Source organism: Nycticebus coucang, chromosome 11, assembly GCF_027406575.1.
Source record: "Nycticebus coucang isolate mNycCou1 chromosome 11, mNycCou1.pri, whole genome shotgun sequence".
In the NCBI taxonomy this organism is placed as follows: Eukaryota; Metazoa; Chordata; class Mammalia; order Primates; family Lorisidae; genus Nycticebus; species Nycticebus coucang.
Window position 1 is genome coordinate 63,925,753 of NC_069790.1, and position 19,516 is coordinate 63,945,268.

At 37.9% G+C, this 19,516-nt stretch overlaps 1 protein-coding gene across 4 annotated transcripts in view; it reads left to right on the top strand.

Annotated features, from left to right (window-relative positions):
* ABCB1 (ATP binding cassette subfamily B member 1) overlaps positions 1–19,516 on the top strand; it is a 206,351-nt gene that overhangs the window by 133,138 nt on the left and 53,697 nt on the right. For all 4 annotated transcript variants that reach the window (XM_053609089.1, XM_053609086.1, XM_053609088.1 and 1 more), the window contains one exon: positions 1,132–1,303. In XM_053609089.1, the coding sequence (XP_053465064.1) occupies positions 1,132–1,303 (172 nt within the window). The remainder of the gene's footprint in view (positions 1–1,131; positions 1,304–19,516) is intronic.

A 19,516-nucleotide genomic window follows, 5' to 3' on the forward strand; every position in this document is an offset into this window, starting at 1 on the left:
CCGAGGGTGGTGGGTTCAAACCCAGCCCTGGCCAAACTGCAAAAAAAAAAAAAAAAAAAATTGTAAATGCACTATTAATGGGTGCTAGCCAAATTTTGTGCCGTGAATAGCTTCAGGTACAGATGTGTGAAGAGTTTGATTTTTCTTAGCTCTGAGGCAGCCGGAAGGCTTTGAATGACCACAGCCATCAGGCCAGAACCCCTTCTTCCAGCTGCAGACAGCTTTGGCATGACAAATGTTGGGGAGCATTAACACAGAGAAGAATACATAGACAACTTATAGAAAGGAAAAGGAAGGGTCGCTGATACATAATGATGGACAATTATATAGTTTCAGCCCAATATTTTTTGTAGATCAGTGATTTTTTTTTTTTTTTTTTTTGTGGCTTTTGGCTGGGGCTGGCTTTGAACCCGCCACCTCCGGCATATGGGACCGGCGCCCTACTCCTGGAGCCACAGGCGCCGCCCTAGATCAGTGATTTTTTAAAATCAATGTTTATGGAAATAAGATAAATTATACAGCTTATTTAACTAAAAGAAGTGTTACATGGCAATTCAAAGCTCTCAAAATGTTCTCACACATGAAGCTGCTCAACTGGTTCTTCCAATGGTCCCGGAAGGAGGTAGAACAGGGTAAAACTCTAACGCTTCCTTAATGTTCAGAGATTTAAATGACTTTAATTCATTTATGTTAGCACTTTTCAACATTACTTCTCCATTTTATTAATTAATTGAATAGGGGTACAGATTTCGAAAGGAAAGACACGAGTTTTTTCATGGGTACAGATTTCGAAAGGAAAGACACGAGTTTTTTCATGGCTTCTAGTTAGTATTGTCTGTGAAACCATACAAGTTCTAAAAGTTTGCTAAATATTGCTTCACTTACTTTATTATTGCTAAAGCCAGAGAAAGAATGTTTAGACAACTCTTCACAAAATCTTAATCTCCACAAACCTCAGTTTCCTCTTCTGCAAAAAGGCATAATGCACGTATTGACCTCACGAGGCTGATGTATGGGCAAAAGGAGAAAATATATGGGTACATCCTGACTCCTCAATACTCTTCATCCTACATTGACACATTTTCATAAGATTTCTGAGTATATGGTGATCCTATTTGTTCTTTCTCCCAGGTACAACAAAAACTTAGAAGAAGCTAAAAGAATTGGGATAAAGAAAGCTATTACAGCCAATATTTCTATTGGTGCTGCTTTTCTGCTGATCTATGCATCATATGCTCTGGCATTCTGGTATGGGACCACCTTGGTCATCTCAGAAGAATATTCTATTGGACAAGTACTCACTGTAAGTGATGATATATTAAGACATGAATCATTATTAAAAATGCTAACAAAATCAAGTGGGGTTGGTTGACTTTCATAGAGGAATATATTTTTGAACAACTTTTTAAAATTTCAGATTAATGTGAGGATATAAACAATTAGGTTACAAAGTTTGTATTTGTTAGAGTCCCTTTTATAGTTGTGTCCCACACCCAGGAGGTGTGCCATACACCCCTACACTGTGCCCATCCCCTCCCTCTTCTCCTTTTCTCTCTTTCACCTCCCCCATCTTGAATTGAATTGAGTTTTTCTTCTGTGGGCATATATTAGATCATCCACTAGCTTCATATTAGTATTGGATACATTTGGTTTTTCATTATTGTGATACTTTACTAAGAGTTTGTGTTTCAAATCCATCTAGGTTAATACAAAAGATGCAGTCTCCAGCTTTTTATGGCTGAATAGTATTCCATGGTATACATATACCACAGTTTATTAATCCATTCCTGGGTTGATAGGCATTTAGGTTTCCACATCTGGGCGATTATAAATTGAGTTGCAATAAACAATCTAGTGCAAATGTCCTTATGATAAAATAAGGACATTTCTTCTGAATTGATGCCTAGTAATGGGATTGTGGGGTCAAATGGGAGGTCTATTTTGATTTCTTTGAAGATTCTCCGTACTTCTTTCCAAAGAGGCTGTGTTAGTTTGTAGTCCCATCAACAGTGTAAAATTGTTCCACTTTCTCTACATCTACACCAGCATCCACAACTTTGGGACTTTGTGATATGGGCTAATCTTATTGGGGTTAGGTGATATCTCAGGGTGATTTTAATTTGCATTTCTCTGATGATTAAGGATGATGAGCATTTTTTCATGTTTGTTAGCCATTTGTCTGTCTTCCTCAGAGGAGGTTCTATTCATGTCTCTTGCCTAGTAATAGATGGGATTATTTGTTCTTTTTTTTGTTGATTAATTGAGTTCTCTGTAGATTCTAGCTATCAAGACTTTGTTGGATTTGTAACATGCAAATTTCTTTTCCCATTCTGAAGGTTGTCTATTTGCTTTAATTGTTGTGTCCTTAGCTGTGCAGCAGTTTTTCAGCTTAATTAAGTCCCATTTCTTTATTTTTGTTATTGTAATTGCCACTGAAGTCTTCTTCATAAAATCTTTTCCCAGGACGACATCCTCAAGAGTTTTCCCATGTTTTCTTCTAGGATTATTTATTTATTTATTGTTAAATCATAGCTGTGTAAATTAGTGCAATCAAGAGGTACAATGTGCTGGTTTCATAAACAATCTGAAATAGTCTCATCAAATTGTTCAACATAGCCTTCATGGCATTTTCTTAGTTACTGTATGTTGACATTTGTATTCTGCGTTTAGTCAGTTTCACCTGTATCCATTCTAAGATGCACAGTAGGTGTGGCCCCACCCATTACCCTCCCTCTACCTCAACCTCCCCTCACCCTTCCCCTCCCTTGGCCCTTTCCCCATATTCTTGTGATATAGTTGGGTTATAGCCTTCATATGAAAGCTATAAAATAGCTTCATAGTAGGGCTGAGTACATTGGATACTTTTTCTTCCATTCCTGAGATACTTTGCTAAGAAGAATATGTTCCAGCTCCATCCATGTAAACATGAAAGAGGTAAAGTCTCCATCTTTCTTTAAGGCTGCATAATATTCCATGGTATACATGTACCACAATTTGCTAGTCCATTCATGGGTCAATGGGTACTTGGGCTTTGTCCATGACTTAGCAATTATGAATTGGGCTGCAACAAACATTCTGGTATAGATGTCTTTGTTGTATTCAGATTTTTGGTCTTCTGGGTATATACCTAGTAAAGGAATTATAGGATCGAATGGCAGGTCTATTTTTAGGTCTCTAAGTATTCTCCATACATCCTTCCAGAAGGAACGTATTAGTGTGCATTCCCACCAGCAGTGTAGAAGTGTGCCCTTTTCTCCACATCCATGCCAACATCTCTGGTTTGGGGATTTTGTTATGTGGGCTACTCTTACTGGGGTTAGGTGATATCTCAAAGTAGTTTTGATTTGCATTTCTCTGATGATTAAGGATGATGAGCTTTTTTTCACGTGTCTGTAGATTGTGCATCTGTCTTCTTCAGAGAAGTTTCTCTTCAAGTCCTTTGCCCACCCTGAGATGGGTAACTTGTTCTTTTCTTGCTAATACGTTTGAGTTCTCTGTGGATTCTGGTTATTAAACCTTTATCGGAGGTATAACCTGCAAATATTTTCTCCCATTTTGAGGCTGTCTGCTTGCTTTACTTACTGTGTTCTTGGCTGTGCAGAAGCTTTTTAGTTTGATCAGGTCCCAGTAATGTAATTTTGGTACTGCTTCAATTGCCTGGGGAGTCCTCCTCATAAAATATTCACCCAGGCCGATTCCTTCAAGAGTTTTCCCTGCACTTTCTTCAAGTATTTTTATAGTTTCATGTCTTAAGTTTAAATCTTTTATCCAGTGAGAGTCTATCTTAGTTAATGGTGAAAGGTGTGGGTCCAGTTTCAGTCTTTTACAGGTCACCAGCCAGTTCACCCAGCACCATTTGTTAAATAGGGAATCTTTTCCCCACTGAATGTTTTTAATTGGCTTGTCAAAGATCAAATAATGGTAAGTAGCTGGATTCAACTTTTGGTTCTCTATTCTGTCCCAGACATCTAATTCTCTGTTTTTGTGCCAGTACCATGCTGTTTTGATCACTATGGATTTATAGTACACTCTCAGGTCTGGTAGCGTGATTCTTCCTGCTTTGTTTTTATTGCTGAGTAATGTTTTGGCTATTTGAGGTTTTTTTCTGATTCCATATAAAACGAAGTATTATTTTTTCAAGATCTTTAAAATATGACAATGGAGCTTTAATAGGAATTGCATTAAAATTATATATTGCTTTGGGTAGTATAGACATTTTAACAATGTTGATTCTTCCCAGCCATGAGCATGGTATGTTTTTCCATTTGTTAACATCTTCAGCTATTTCTTTTCTTAAAGTTTCATAGTTCTCTTTATAAAGATCTTTCAAGTCCTTTGTTAGGTATACTCCCAAATATTTCATCTTCTTTGGCACTATTATGAAAGGAATAGAGTCCCTGACTGTTTTTTCGGCTTGGCTATTGTTGGTATATATAAAGGCTACAGATTTATGGGTGTTGATTTTGTAGCCTGAGACATTGATATATTCCTTGATCACTTTTAGAAGTTTTTTAGTAGAATCCCTAGTGTTTTCCCGATAAATGATCATGTCATCTGCGAAGAGGGAAAGTTTGATCTATTCTGACCCTATGTGCATACACTTGATCACCTTTTCTTCTCTAATTGCAGTGGCTAAAACGACCATTACAATGTTAAAGAGCAATGGAGACAATGGGCAACCTTGCCTGGTTCCTGATCTAAGTGGAAATGATTTCAATTTAACTCCATTCAATATGATATTGGCTGTGGGTTTGCTGTAGATGGCCTCTATTAGTTTAAGAAATGTCTCTTCTATACCAATTTTCTTAAGTGTTCTGATAATGAAGGGATGTTGGATATTATCAAAAGCTTTTTCTGCATCAATTCAGAGAATCATATGATCTTTATTTTTTAGTTTGTTTATGTGCTGAATTACATTTATAGATTTATGTATACTGAACCAGCCTTGAGACCCTGGTACATATCCCACTTGGTCATGGTGTATAATTTTTTTGATGTGTTGTTGGATTCTGTTTGTTAGTATCTTAATAAGTATTTTTACATCAATATTAATTAGTGATATTGGTCTATAATTTTCTTTGCTTGTTGGGTCTTTCCCTGGTTTAGAGATCAAAGTGATGTTTCCTTCATAGAATATGTTGGGTAGTATTCCTTCTTTTTTTATATTTTGGGAGAGGTTTAGTAATATAGGTACTAGTTCTTCTTTAAAGGTTTGGTAGAATTCTGACATAAAGCCATCTGGTCCTGGGCTTTTCTTTTTAGGGAGATTTTGTATAGTTGATGCTATTTCAGAACTTGATATAGGCCTGTTCAGCATTTCCACTTCATTCGGCTATGTCTTGGTAGGTGGCATAATTCGAAGTATTGGTCGATTTCCTTCAGATTTTCATATTTCTGAGAGTAAAGTTTCTTGTAATATTTGTTAAGGATTTTTAGAATTTCTGAGGGGTCTGTTGTTATTTCATCTTTACCATTTCTGATTGATGAAATTAGAGATTTTACTCTTTTTTTCCTGGTTAGGTTGGCCAAAGGTTTATGTATTTTATTGATCTTTTCAACAAACCAACTTTTGGATTTATTGATCTGTTGTATAATTTTTTTGTTTTCAATTTCATTTAATTCTGCTCTGATTTTGGTAATTTCTTTTCTTCTGCTGGGTTTGGGGTTGGACTGTTCTTCCTTGTCCAGTTGCTTGAGATGTCCCATTAAGTTATTAACTTCCTCTCTTTCCGTTTTCTTGAGGAAGGCTTGCAGTGCTATAAATTTCCCTCTTAGGACTGCCTTTGCAGTATCCCAGAAGTTCTGATAATTTGTGTCTTCATTGTTGTTTTGTTCCAAAAATTTGGTGATTTCCTTCTTAATCTCATCTATAAACCATCTATCATTCAGCATATAGTTATTTAGCTTCCATGTTTTTGTATGGGTGTGCCGATTCCTGTTGTTATTGAGTTCAACTTTTATTCCATGATGGTCTGAGAAGATGCAAGGAATAATTTCTATTTTTTTTAATTTGCTGAGGTTAGATTTGTGGCCTAGGATGTGGTTGATTTTGGAGTATGTTCCGTGGGCTGATGAGAAGAATGTGTATTCAGTTTTGTTGGGATGGAATGTTCTGTAGATATCTGTTAAATCCAGATGTTGAATGGTTAAGTTTAAATCTAAAATTTCTTTGCTTAGCTTCTTTTTGGAGGATCTAACCAGCACTGCTAAAGGGGTGTTAAAATCTCCAACTGCTATGGAACTGGAGGAAATCAAGTTGCTCATGTCTATTAGAGTTTCTCTTATAAATTGAGGTGCTTTCTGATTGGGTCCATAAATATTAATAATTGAGATCTCATCATATTGAGTATTACCTTTAACAAATATGAAGTGTCCATCCTTATCCTTGCTTATTTTGGTTGGTTTAAAGCCTACTATATCTGTGAATAGGATTGCAATGCCTGCTTTTTTCTGCTTTCCATTTGCCTGGAGTATAGATGACCATCCCTTCACCTTGAGTCTATATTTGTCTTTTAAGGTAAGATGAGATTCTTGTATGCAGCAGATATCTGGCTTGAGTTTTTGTATTCAGTCAGCCAACCTGTGCCTCTTTAGAGGACATTTTAAACCATTCCATTAATTGAGAATATCGGTAAGTCTTTTGCTAGTCCGTTGGACATTTTTAATCCTTTTGTGACTGTGGAAGTTAGAATTTGATCCAAATTTTCTGGGTGTGTTTACTTTTGTGATGGAGGATTATGCTGGTCTTTCTGGAGGATAGGTCTGAGAATATCCTGGAGAACTGGTTTAGTTATGGCAAATTTCTTCAACATGTGAATGTCATTAAAGTATTTAATTTCTCCATCATAAATGAAACTCAGTTTAGCTGGGTACAGGATCCTGGGTTGAAAGTTATTTTGTTTTAGGAAATTAAAAGTTGATGACCATCCTATTCTAGCTTGAAAGGTTTCAGCAGAGAGATCTGCAGTTATTCTAATATTCTTCCCCTTGTAGGTTATGGTTTTCTTTCGTCTGGCTGCTTTCAGAATTTTCTCCTTCATATTCACTTTAGTGAAATTGATTATGATGTCATAATCAATGGGGGATGTCTTTTTCGGGTTGAGTCGTGCTGGGGTTCTGAAACTATCTTCTATCTGAATTTCAGAATCTCTTGGCATGTCTGGAAAGTTCTTTCATAATCTTATGAAGAAGATACTTTGTGCCTTGTGAAGCCACTTGATCGCTTTCGGGGATCCCTATAAGACGAATATTGGTTTCTTCAAATTATCCCAGAGCTCTCTGAGAGGGTGATCTGTTTTTCCCCCCCATTTCTCTTCCTCTTTGAGAGTTGGGAGCGTTCGAAAGCTTTGTCTTCAATGTCAGAAATCTTTTCTTCTGCTTGTTCCATTCTGTTACTGGGGGATTCTACTGTGTTTCTCAGATCTTTGAGGGCTGCAACTTCTTGTCTCAATGCGTCAAAATCTTTGGTCATTTGGTCTTTGAATTCGTTGAATTCTTGAGACATCTTTTGGGTTACTGAGTGGAATTCTAATTTGATCTTATTTGCTATCCAGATTCTGAATTCGATTTCTGACATCTCAGCTATTTGTTTGTACATGGGATCTTGTGCTTTGTCTGCCCCATTGTTCTTTGGAGAATTTGATCTACTGTAATTATTGATATTGCCAGAGTTTTTCCATTGATTTTGCCTCATGATTGTTTTTCACCATTGCCTCTGTGCATCCTCAGAGTTGGGGAGGTGTCTCTCCAAGATTAGACCTTAGCGGGATCACTGTGTTGTTGCTGGATCTTTGTAGGGAGTGACTCTGTGTAGCTCTTCTGGGGCTGCTCCAGCCAGGGAGTTCTGGTTGTGGGAGCAGCTCCGGAGTGTGGCACACCCGGATCCAGCAACAGGGCAGGGGGTGGTGCACATGGTTCTAGGAGTGCCTGGCGCCTGGTGACTTTGGCACAAAGAGCCCAAGGCTCCAGCAGTCTCTGGCCAGGAGAAGAGCTCTGTGCAGAGGCAGGGAGGGCTCCAGAGAGTGTGTGGCTACCATAGTCCCTGGCCAGACAAGTGGGCCGATATGAAGGCAGGGAGTGTACGGGAGGGAGGACTCAGGGATGCGCGGCTCCCGGAGTTCCCGGTCAGGGCATGCGAAGGCCCGGCAGGCCCAGGACGTGGGTCGTGGGTCACGGTGCTGCTTGTACGGCAGTCCAGGCATCCGCAGGTCGCGGGTTGTAGCACTGTTTGTATGGTGGTCTGGGTGTCCGCGGGTCATTGGGCGTGGGGTGCGAGGCCACACACCTGCCAGTGGAGATCCTGGTGGGGGGGGAGCTCAGCGCGGCCCCCCAGAGTCTCTTGGTCAATCTCAAGATCCTGGTGGGGTTGGGGCTCGGCGCGGCCCCAGAGTCTCTTGCTCCTCCCTCCATCTCAGCAAGGGTTAGGCTTCCGTTGATTGGGTAATGGGGGAAGGGTGTACTGGAAGATCAGAATGGCAGGGAAGATCTTAGTTCAATATTTCTGCCTATCAAGAGAGTGTTTAGAGTCACAGCAAGCTCCCTCTGAGGAAGTAGTCCCCACTTCTCACAGCACTTACCCGTGGGGTGAGGCAAGAGGTCCACAGTTCACCGCTTGTCTGTAGAAAACCCTCAGGAACAAACGAAGAGAGAAAAGAAAGGAGACAGAAAAAGAAAGAAAAACCACAGCTTACTTGGGGGAGAGGACAGACACTCCTCCTTCCATATGAATTTTGTACCTGAAGCTTGGTTTCTTGGAGTCGCAGCTTGCCTTAGCAGAGGTGACCTGCAGTTATCATCTCTCTCTTGGCTGATCTTCCAGTCTGCAGCTTAATTGGGCTGTTTCTGGACATCATCTTTCCTTTTGGACAGGAGTCTCCCTCGGAAGCTGCTCTCAGTCGGCCATCTTGCCCACTTTTCCTTAACAAGTTGCTGGTGGGATTAGACCGATCAAACACACGCAATCACTTGCCAGTTTTCCACTGCTTTTATTCTCTTCTTGGGGTCCAGAAGTATCTTGCTGACTCCCTGTGTCCTCAATGGGATGACTATAGGCAGCTATACTTACAGTTGCGGGTGGGTTTAGACCGATTGGACACACGCGATGACTTGCCGGTTTTCCACTGTTTTAGTCCTCCTCTTGGGGTCCAGAAGTCTCTCGCTGACTCCCTGTATCCTCACAGGGATGATTATAGGCAGATCCCACCAGCCAGAGATGCCTGGAATCCTATCTCCCCAGACTCACAGTGCCCAGTTGCAAGGAAGCTGTTACTCGGCCACCATCTCGCTGTCATCTCCCATTTAAAAATTCTTAAGCCACAGTCCAAAAAATCCTGCAAGGTTTGTGGTCACCATACTTCCTTGTGTTCTCCAAGAATTGATCTCAAATCAGGTTCTCCTCCAGCTCCCCAGCTACTGCAGCATTACTCCTTATACAGCTGCAGAAAATCGGGCCGATGTGGCAGGTTCTGGGTGAATAGTGCTTTCGTAATGCCCCACAACACAGTGCAACTGTCTTCTGAACTCTCTTCTAGGATTTTTATTGTTTCATGTCTTAGATTTAAATCTTTTATCTATCTTGAGTTAATTATTGTAAGTGGTAAAAGGTGCAGTCCAATTTCAGACTTTTATATATGGCTATCCAGTTTCCCAGCACCATTTATTGAACAGAATTTCTTTTCCCCAATGATGCCTTTGTTTGGTTTATTGAAGATCTTTACTGAGTATTTTTGCATTGATATTCTTTAGTGAAATTGGTCTGTAGTTCTCCTTTTTAGTTGGATCCTTTCCTGGTTTTGTTATCACAGTGATGCTTGCTCATACAATGTGTTGGGAGAGGCTCCTTCCTTCTCAGTGTTTTGGAATAGATTCTGCAGTATAGGCACAAGTTCTTCTTTGAAGGTTTGATAGAATTCTGGTGTGAAGCCATCTGGTCCAGGGCTTTTTGTTGTTGTTATTGTTGGAAGCTTTTTTATTGTTTCTTACAATTTCAGTATTTGATATTAGTCTCTTCAAGATACCTACTTCTTCCTGGTTAAGTGTAGGGAGGTAGTGTGATTGCAGGTATTGGTCCATTTCCTCCATATTGTCAAATTTCTGAGCATAGAATTTTTTATAGTAGTCAGAAATAATCTCTTGCATCATTGTAGTATCTATTGTTATTTCCCTTTTTTCTTTTCTTTTTCTTTTTTTTTTTTTTTTGAGACAGAGTCTCACTTTGTTACCCTTGGTAGAATGCCGTAGCATCACAGCTCACAGCAACCTCAAATTCTTAGGCTCAAGCGATTCTCTTGTTTCAGCCTACTGAGAAGCTGGGAATACAGGCATCTGCCTCAATGCCCAGCTATTTCTAGAGGCAGGGTCTCACTCTAACTCAAACTGGTCTGAAACCTGTGAGTTTGAGCAATCCATCTGCCTCGGCCTCCCAGAATGCAAGGATTACAGGCATGAGCCACCATGCCGGCCTCCCCCTTTTCACTTCTGATTGAGGTTATTAGAGATCTTACTTTTCTGTTTCTAGTTAATCTGGCCAAGGGTTTATCAATTTTATTTATCTTTTCAAAGCACCAGCTTTTGTTTCATTAATTTTCTGAATGATTCTTTTGTTTTCAATTTCATTACTTCCAATTAAATTTTCATTATTTCTTTTCTTCTGCTAGATTTGGGATTTGATTGCTCTTCCTTTTCAGTTTCCTTGAGATGACTCATTAGGTTTTTGATGTGCTCTCTTTCTATTTTTCAGATGTAAGCATCTAATGTGGTAAATTTCCCTCTTAGGACGGCTTTTGCAGTATTCCATAGGTTTTGGTAGCTTCTGGCTTCATTATTGTTATGTTTGAGGAATTTGATAACTTCCTCCTTTAACTCCTCATTGACCCAAATGTCATTCAGCATAAGATTGTTTAGTTTTCATGCCTTTGTTACCTTGTGGTCTGAAAAGATACAAGGTAAAATTTCAATTCTTTTAATTTTGTTGAGGTTTGATTTGTGTCCTAGGATATGATCTATTTTGGACTATGATCCATGAGCTGATGAGAAGAACATATATGCCTTAGCTTTGGGTTGTTATATTCTGTATATGTCTATTAAGCCTAGTTGTACTAGGGTCATATTTAAGTACCTTGTTCTTTCTTTAGTTTCTGTTCAGAGGATCTGTCCAGTTCTGTCAGAAGGAAGTTAAAATCCCCAGCTTTTATGGTATTGTAGGATGTCATATTGTTTAGACCAATTGTTTAGATCCATTTCATGAATCTGGGATAATTTAAGTTAGGTGCATAAGTATTTAGAATTGAAATGTCCCCTTGTTGTATTGTTCCCTTGACCAGTATGGCCATCTTTTTCTTACCTTTAGTTGCTTTAAATCCACTTGTATCTGCAAGTAAGATTATGATCCCTCCTTTCTTCTGATTTCCAATTGCCTGAAATACTATTTTCCAACCCTTTACCCTGAGTTTTGATTTGTTCTTCAAAGTTAAGTGTGTTTCCTACAGATAGCATATAGACAGCTTGTGCTTTTTTATCCAATCAGCCAGCCTATGCCTCTTCAGTGGGGAATTCAAGCTGTTTACATTTATTGAGAGAATTGATAAATATGATGGAATTCTATTTATCTCATTTTGTGAAAGTCTGTTGCTTAGTTTTATCCTTTGCACAATTATAGAAGCTAGGTTTTGTCCTTTACTTTCTGGGTGTTCATGTTGCTGGTGGTCCATTGTGATGTTCAGTGTGGAAAATAGGTCTGAGTATTTCCTGTAGAGCTAGCTGGTCTTGTTGTGGCGAATTTCCTCAATGTTTGCATGTCAATAAAATATTTGATTTCTTCATCAAATTTGAAGCTTAGTGTATCAGGATACAGAATTATGCCCTGAAAATTATTTTTTTAAGAAGGTTAAAGGTAAATAACTATTCTGTTGTGGCTTGAAAAGTTTCATTTGAGAAGTCCTCTGTCACCCTGATGGATCTGCCCCAATAGATCAGTTGGCACTTTGCTCACTCCTGGCGGCTTGAAGAATTATCTCTTTTGTCTTGACTTTGGATATGTTCATTACAATGTGACTTGGAGATGCTCTGTTTGTGTTGAGATGACCTGGGATTTGATATTCCTCTGAAAGGACTGTGTCAGAACCTTTGGTGATGCTTGGGAAATTTTCATTTATGATATCCACCAGTAGGGCTTCCATTCCTTTGGGATGTTTTCTTCCCTTTTAGAGATACCTATAATTCATATGTTTGAGCACTTTATGAAGGCTCATAATTCTCTCGGGGAATGTTCTGCTTTTTCTGTCTTCTTTTCTGCCTTTTTGATTGCCTGGGTTAGCTCAAGAGCCTTATCCTCTAGCTCTGAGATGTTTTCTTCTCCATGGTCTAATCTATTATTGATACTTTCTACTGCATCTTTAAGTTCCTTTAATGATTCTTTCAATTCTTTAAGCATTGATATATCTTTTATAATTTCTTCATGTCTTTCATTCATTATTTGTGTCAGTTTTTGAATTTCTTTTTGGTTATTTTCCACTTTCCCTTCAATTCCCTTCAAGTGTTTGTCATCCATATTTTAAATTTCCTCTTTGTAAGTTCCATAATTTCTTTATAGGTGGAATCTTCTACATAGCTACCTCATTGGAGGGGGTGGTGGTGATCTGTTCTGGTTTTTCATGTTGCCAAAATTTTTCTGTTGGTTCTTCCTCATGTGTGTTTTCTTCTTGTTCACTTTGTTCTCTTACATTTTCCTCTCACTTTCTACTTCTCTTTAAATTACCTTGTCTCTGTACTTAGGTGTTCAAGTGTCCTTTTTGTATAGGGCCAAAAGGAAGAGAAGAGTAAAGAGCAAGAAGAGAGAAAAGAAATAAAAATGGAAAAAAGAAGGGTGATAAAAGGAAAAAATTGAAACAAAAGAGAGAGAGATGGGAGTAATAGTGGCATTCAGCAGGGTGCTTTGACCCACACCCACAGTTACAGGCCTCTAGGGGGCCAGGCTGGGTGAGTCCCTCAAGGTCAGGAGTTCCTTACCAGCCTGAACAAAATCAAGACCCCATCTATGCCAAATATTGAAAAAATAAGCATTATGTTGCAGTGGGGACCTACTAACACCATATTTCCAAAGGCTAAAGCTAGAAGGACCACCTACACCAGGGGCTCAAGGTCTCCTTGTGCCAGACCAATGCTGTGGGACCCTGCCCAGGCCTCGGAATGATGTAGTTCACATAAATAGGATACAAAATGAAGTAGAATAAAACAGATTGGAAAAAAAAAGAAAATGATAATAACAATGAAAGTATGTAAAGAAAATTGAAAATAAAATTATATAAAATGTAAAAAAAGGGATATCTTAATTGTTCTTTGAGAAATTTATTTGGGAAAGATGAGAAAAGTAGAAAAATCTCTACCAAAAGAAAAGAGAAAGGAGAGAAATTGAAAGGAAAGAAAGAATAAAAGGGCCAGAGAAATCAAATAAAAAATGGAGCCCTTACTATTGAATAAAGTAAAGATGAAAAAAAAATATAAATACAACAAAATGAAACAAAAAACTAAGGAAAAAGATTGAAAAAAGAAAGAATAATAGGAGTAGAAAAGCCATAGCAAAAGTTGAGCCCTCACTATTGAAGAAAACAAAAGTGAAAACAAAATAAACAACAACATAAAATAAGGATAAAAAGTTGGGAAAATATATATATATATATATTGCAGTATTACAGGATATTTCCTGGGCTCTAGATGGTGCTCCAAGAAGATAGGACAAAAGAGAAAACAGATATATAATGCAATATATTGCTTTGAGACCAGGTGGTGCTCTGGCGTTTGTGATGCAAAACACATCACTGGTTCTGCTGTATAAGATGGGGGCCGCAAGCCACTGTCTAATTTTCAAGGAGACCCATCCCCACTTCCTGATTTATTTGTCCTCAGGTCCCACAGGGTTGAGACTCTGAAGCTCTCGCAAGACTACTTAGGAGACACACCTTAACCTTTTCAGACAATGCCCCTTGGCTACAAAGTGGCTTTCCTAGGGGAGTGGGAGCCACCCAACTCCCCCCACCAAGGGTGACTGCTCAAGCTCAGCAGGTGCACCAGAGTTGGCCACACACTAGGACCCTGTGGGCTGCCACTGCTAGCAGCCAAACCCAAGAGAGCTCCACCTTGCTGGTGGCTCATTCTCAGCCACTGGGTACTGTTCAAGTTCACTCACTAGCTTAATCTCTCCCAAGGTAGTTCTGGCAAGTACCCAGTTCCACAAAAACTTTAGGACAGGCCTTCCCTGTCTCTAGCCCTTCGGCTTCTGCCGACACCCAAGCACTCAGCTTCTGTGCTGATCTTCCACTTCTTCTGACCTCCTCTTGGCATATGGAGACCTCTGCTGTTTTTCTTGTCCCCAAAGTGGTGTTTCTGGGGAGGACATATTGGTCAAGGGAAACACACAGTATGAAGAGATTTTACAAATATTTTACTGACATGCAAATGTTGAGGAAATTTGCCAAAACTAGACCAGTTCTATAGGAAATACTCAGATCATAGTTAACATCTGTGCACCCTATCTGAATGCTCCTCAATATATAAAACAAACCCTAGGTGATCTGGACAGTATGACATTGTCCCACACTGTAATACTGGAGATTTTAACACCCCATTGGCAGTACTGGACAGATCCTCCAAACAGAAACTAATGGACTTAAACAAGACACTAAGATGAATGGACTTAACAGGCATTTATAGAACACTTTATGCTAACAAAACTGAATACACATTTTTCTCATCAGCCCATAGATCATCTTCCAAAATTGATCTTATCTTAGGTCACAAGGCTAACCTCAACAAATTTAAAAGCATAAAAATTGCTCCCTGTATCTTCTGAGACCATGATGGAATAAAAGTTGAACTCAACAGCAACAGAAATCTTCACACTCAAATAAAATCATGAAAACTAAATAACCTTATGCTGAATGATGTCTAGGTCATAGACAAGATCAAGAAGGAGATCATTAGATTTCAGGAACAAAATGGTAATGAAGTCACAAACTTCATTATCAAAACCTGTAGGATACTGCAAAGGCAGTCCTTAGAGGGAAATTTATACATTAGATGCCTTCATCAAGAAAATAGAAAAAGAGCAAGTCAGCAACCTAAAGGGCCACCTCAACCAACTAGAAAAGGAAGAACAATCTAATCCCAAACCCAGCAGAAGAAAAGAAATAACCAAAATTAGAGCAGAACTAAATTAAATTGTAAACAAAAGAATCATTTAGAAAATCAGCAAAGCAAAAAGTTGGTTTTCCAAAAAGATTAATAAAATTTATAAACCCTTGGCCAGAATAACAAAAACCAGAAAAGTAAGATCTTTAATAACTTCAATCAGAAATAATAAAGGAGAAATAAGAACAGATACTGTAGAAATACAAAAGATCCTCACTGATTACTACAAAAAACTCTATGCCCCAAAATATGAAAATGTAGAGGAAGTGGACCAGTTCCTGAAATCATGAGAACTTCCTATACTCAAAGAGAAAGAATTAGAAATTTTGAGGAGACCTATATCAAGCACTGAAATAGCATCAATGATACAAAATCTTCCAAAAAGAAAAGCCCTAGAGCAGATGGTTTCACACCAGAATTCTATCAAACCTTCAAAGAGGAACTGGTACCTATATTACATTAGCTATTTCAAAACATAGAGAAAGAAGGAATCCTTCCTAATACATTTTATGAAGCAAATATCACCCTGATTCCAAAACCAGGAAAGGGCCCAAGAAAAAAAGATAATTATAGGCCATTATCTTTAATGAATATTGATTCAAAAATATTTAATAAGATCTTAGCAAGCAGAATACAGAGACACATTAAAAAGTTGTACACCATGATCAAGTCAGTTTTTATCCCAGGGATGTAAGTCTGGTTCAACATATGTAAATCCATAAATGTAAATCGTCACATAAATAAAATCAAAACCAAAAACCATATGATTCTCTCAACTGATGCAGGAAAGGCTTTTGACAATCCAGCATCTTTTTTGATAAGAACAATTAAGAAAATAGGCTTAGGTGGAACATTTCCTAAGCTGAAATGTTTGTTATAGAGGCCATCTATAACAAACCCACAGCCAGTATCATATTCAATAAAGTAAAACTGAAAACATTTTCATTCAAAATTGGAACTAGAAAAGGAGGTCCACTGTTGCCATTGCTATTCAACATAGTGCTGGAAGTCCTAGCTATTGCAATTGGGCAAGAGAAAGAAATCAAGGTAATCCAAATGGGATGAGAGGAGGTCAAACTCTTGCTCTTTGTGGATGACATGATTTTATACCAGAAAAACACCAGGAACTCAACTACAAAGCTCTTAGAAGTGATCAAAGAACATAGCAGCGTCTCAGGATACAAAATTAACACCCACAAATCCATAGCATTTATATATCCATTCTCAACCTGAGAATAAAATCAAAGATTCTATACCTTTTACAGTAGCTCAAAAAGCGATGAAATACCTGGAAATCCATCTAACAAAGGACATGAAAGATGTTTATAAAGAGAACTATGAATCCTTGAGAAAAGAAATAGTGGAAGATGTTAACAAACAGAAGAACATACCATGCTCATGGTTGAAAAGAATCATCAACGTTAAAATGTCCATTCCACCCAAAGCAATCTACAGATTTAATGCAATCCCCATCAAAGCACCAATGTCATGTTTCAAAGAACTTGAGAAAACAGTACTTCGCTTCATATGGAACCAGAAAAACCCTGAATAGCAAATACAATTCTTAGAAATAAAAACAAATCTGGAGGTATCACATTACCAGACTTCAGGTTATGCTACAAGTTTATAGTGATCAAAACAGTATGGTATTGGCACAAAAATAGAGATATAGACTTACGGAATAGAATAGAGAATCTAAAGATGAACCCACCCACATATCACTATTTGATCTTTGATAAACCAAACAAAAACATACACTGGGGAAAATAATCTCTATTTAATAAATGGTGCTGGGAGAACTGGTTAGCCACATGCAGAAGACCGAACTGGACTTACACGTCTCACTACTGACAAAAATTTACTCTCATTGGGTAAGAGATTTAAATTTAAGATATGAAACAATAAAAACCCTACAAGAGAGTGTGGAGAAAATGCTTGAAGATATTGGCCTGGGAAAGACTATATGAGGAAGACCACCCTGGATATTGCAGCAACATGAAAAATAAATGACTGCTATTTGATCAAGCTAAAAAGCTTCTGCACAGCTAAGAGTACCACAACCAAGGTAAACAGCCAACTTTGAAATGTGGAAAGATTTTTACATTTTATGAATCTGACAGAGGAAAAAAAAAATCCAATGTACTCTATACTAATATGAAAGCAATATTAAACAATTGCATGTCCACATGAATGATAAAACACAAATATAGTGTAATGAGGGGGAGGGAAGATGAGGAAGAGGGATGAGAGTAGGGGAAGGGGTATTGCAGGGAGGAGGGAGGGCAATTGGTGGTATCTTACCAATGTGCACAATGTGAGGGTGTTCAGTATGTCCCTTGGGTGAAGGGCTCAACTACAACTTGAACTTTACCTTGGAAGTGAGAACAATGTAACCTAAAAATTAGTACTCTCATGTTAAGTTTTAAAAAAAAATGTTAAGAAAACATTACCATTGTTTACAACATGGCTTTCATTTGTTGAGATTATTTCTCTGGGCCAAACTTGATGCTAAACTCTTGAGTTGTATTTCTTGATTATTATTCACAACAAACAGCAAAATACACAGTTTAACTTTTTAATCTATTGAACGACGGGCAATCCACTTCATAAATTATGCAAGTATAAATTACTACTCTTCCTAAAAAAGTATTCTATTTGGAAGTTTTCTGCATTATAGACCTTTACGCAAGCATAAAAGACTTGCCACTTGATGTTATCCCCTTTATTTTAAAGGCAGTGAAATAATTTGCAGACCAAGCTCAATCTGTGTCTTGATCTAATAAAATACATACTGTTAGAAGAGTCACTTAGTGTATTTTGCAGAGGCCAAGCAAAAGCATATTAATTTAATGAGTGATGATATTTTGTTGAGTCCCTTTAAACATTTTCTTTTTCAAGAACCAGATTTATAATATGGATGCAATAATTGCTTTCAAATTTTTCAAAATTGCCTCATCTGACTCTGGTATTGTAAAAGCTGTTCCTGAGGCTGCTCAGTCAGGCATGGCTTTTATCAAAAGACGTTTTCTTAGGATAGTCATACTGTGGATGAGCCTAGGTTGTGACAAGAGGTTGTATCCTGTTTAATTATGATTTAGATAAGCAGTTTAAATCCAGTATTCACTGAACCCAAATCTGTCTCCCAAGCTGGTGATGCCCAGAATAGTAGAGTGAGGGATTTGATGTCAGACCAACTTAGTTCAAATCCCAGCAGAGCCACTTACCAGCTGCATGAGTTGGAGCAGCCCTAAACTTTTCTTTTTTTTTAAGTTTTTTAAATTTTTTTTAATTATTAAATCATAGCTGTGTACATTAATGCGATCATGGGGCACCATACACTGGTTTTATAGACCGTTTGACAGTGTGATGAAAATGTGTCAGCCCTAAACTTTTCAAACTTCTATTACTTCTTCTTCCAAGTGGATACAACAGAAACAGTTTGCTCTAACTTTTAGTGTTGTTGTGAAGATTAATTGAGATAACGAATATAAAAATCACTTAGCAAAGTTCTTTCTGTATAAATTATTAAGCAATATATTCCTGTGTGATTTAGAAAAAAAATAATAGTGATGTTATTTCTCTTTGACCCCAAAGAGAAACAAGTCAAGTCTTTACCAAAAAAAACTGATTTGGCACAAAATAAAAAAACAAACAAACAAAAAACAGTATTTTTTTTTTATAGAAAACAAAGTCTAGTGGATGATAAAAAAGACTTAACCTGATAAAGAATCATGCCTTAGGTGTATGTGCCTTGTAATTTACAAAATATTTTCATATATATTGTTTAATTGTGATATAGATACTTTTTCTTCCATTCTTGAAATACTTTACTAAGAAGAATATGTTCCAGCTCCATCCATGTAAACATGAAAGAGGTAAAGTCTCCACCTTTCTTTAAGGCTGCATAATATTCCATGGTGTACATATACCACAATTTATTAATCCATTCGTGGATCGATGGGCACTTGGGCTTTTTCCATGACTTAGCAATTATGAATTGGGCTACAATAAACATTCTGGTACAAATATCTTTGTTATGATGTGGAAGAAAAAGTATCCAATGTGCTCAGCCCTACTATGAAACTAATGTATGGCTTTCACATGAAAGCTATAACCCAGTTATAACCTAAGCATATGGGGAAGAGGGTGAAGGAGGGCAGGGGAGGAGGTGGGCAGAGGGAGGGTGATTGGTGGGATTACACCTGCGGGTTGCATTTTACAAGGGTATATTGTGAAACTTAGTAAATGTAGAATGTAAATGTCTTAACACAACTGAGAAAATGCCAGGAAGGCTATGTTAACCATGTGATGAAAATGTGTCAAATGGTCTATA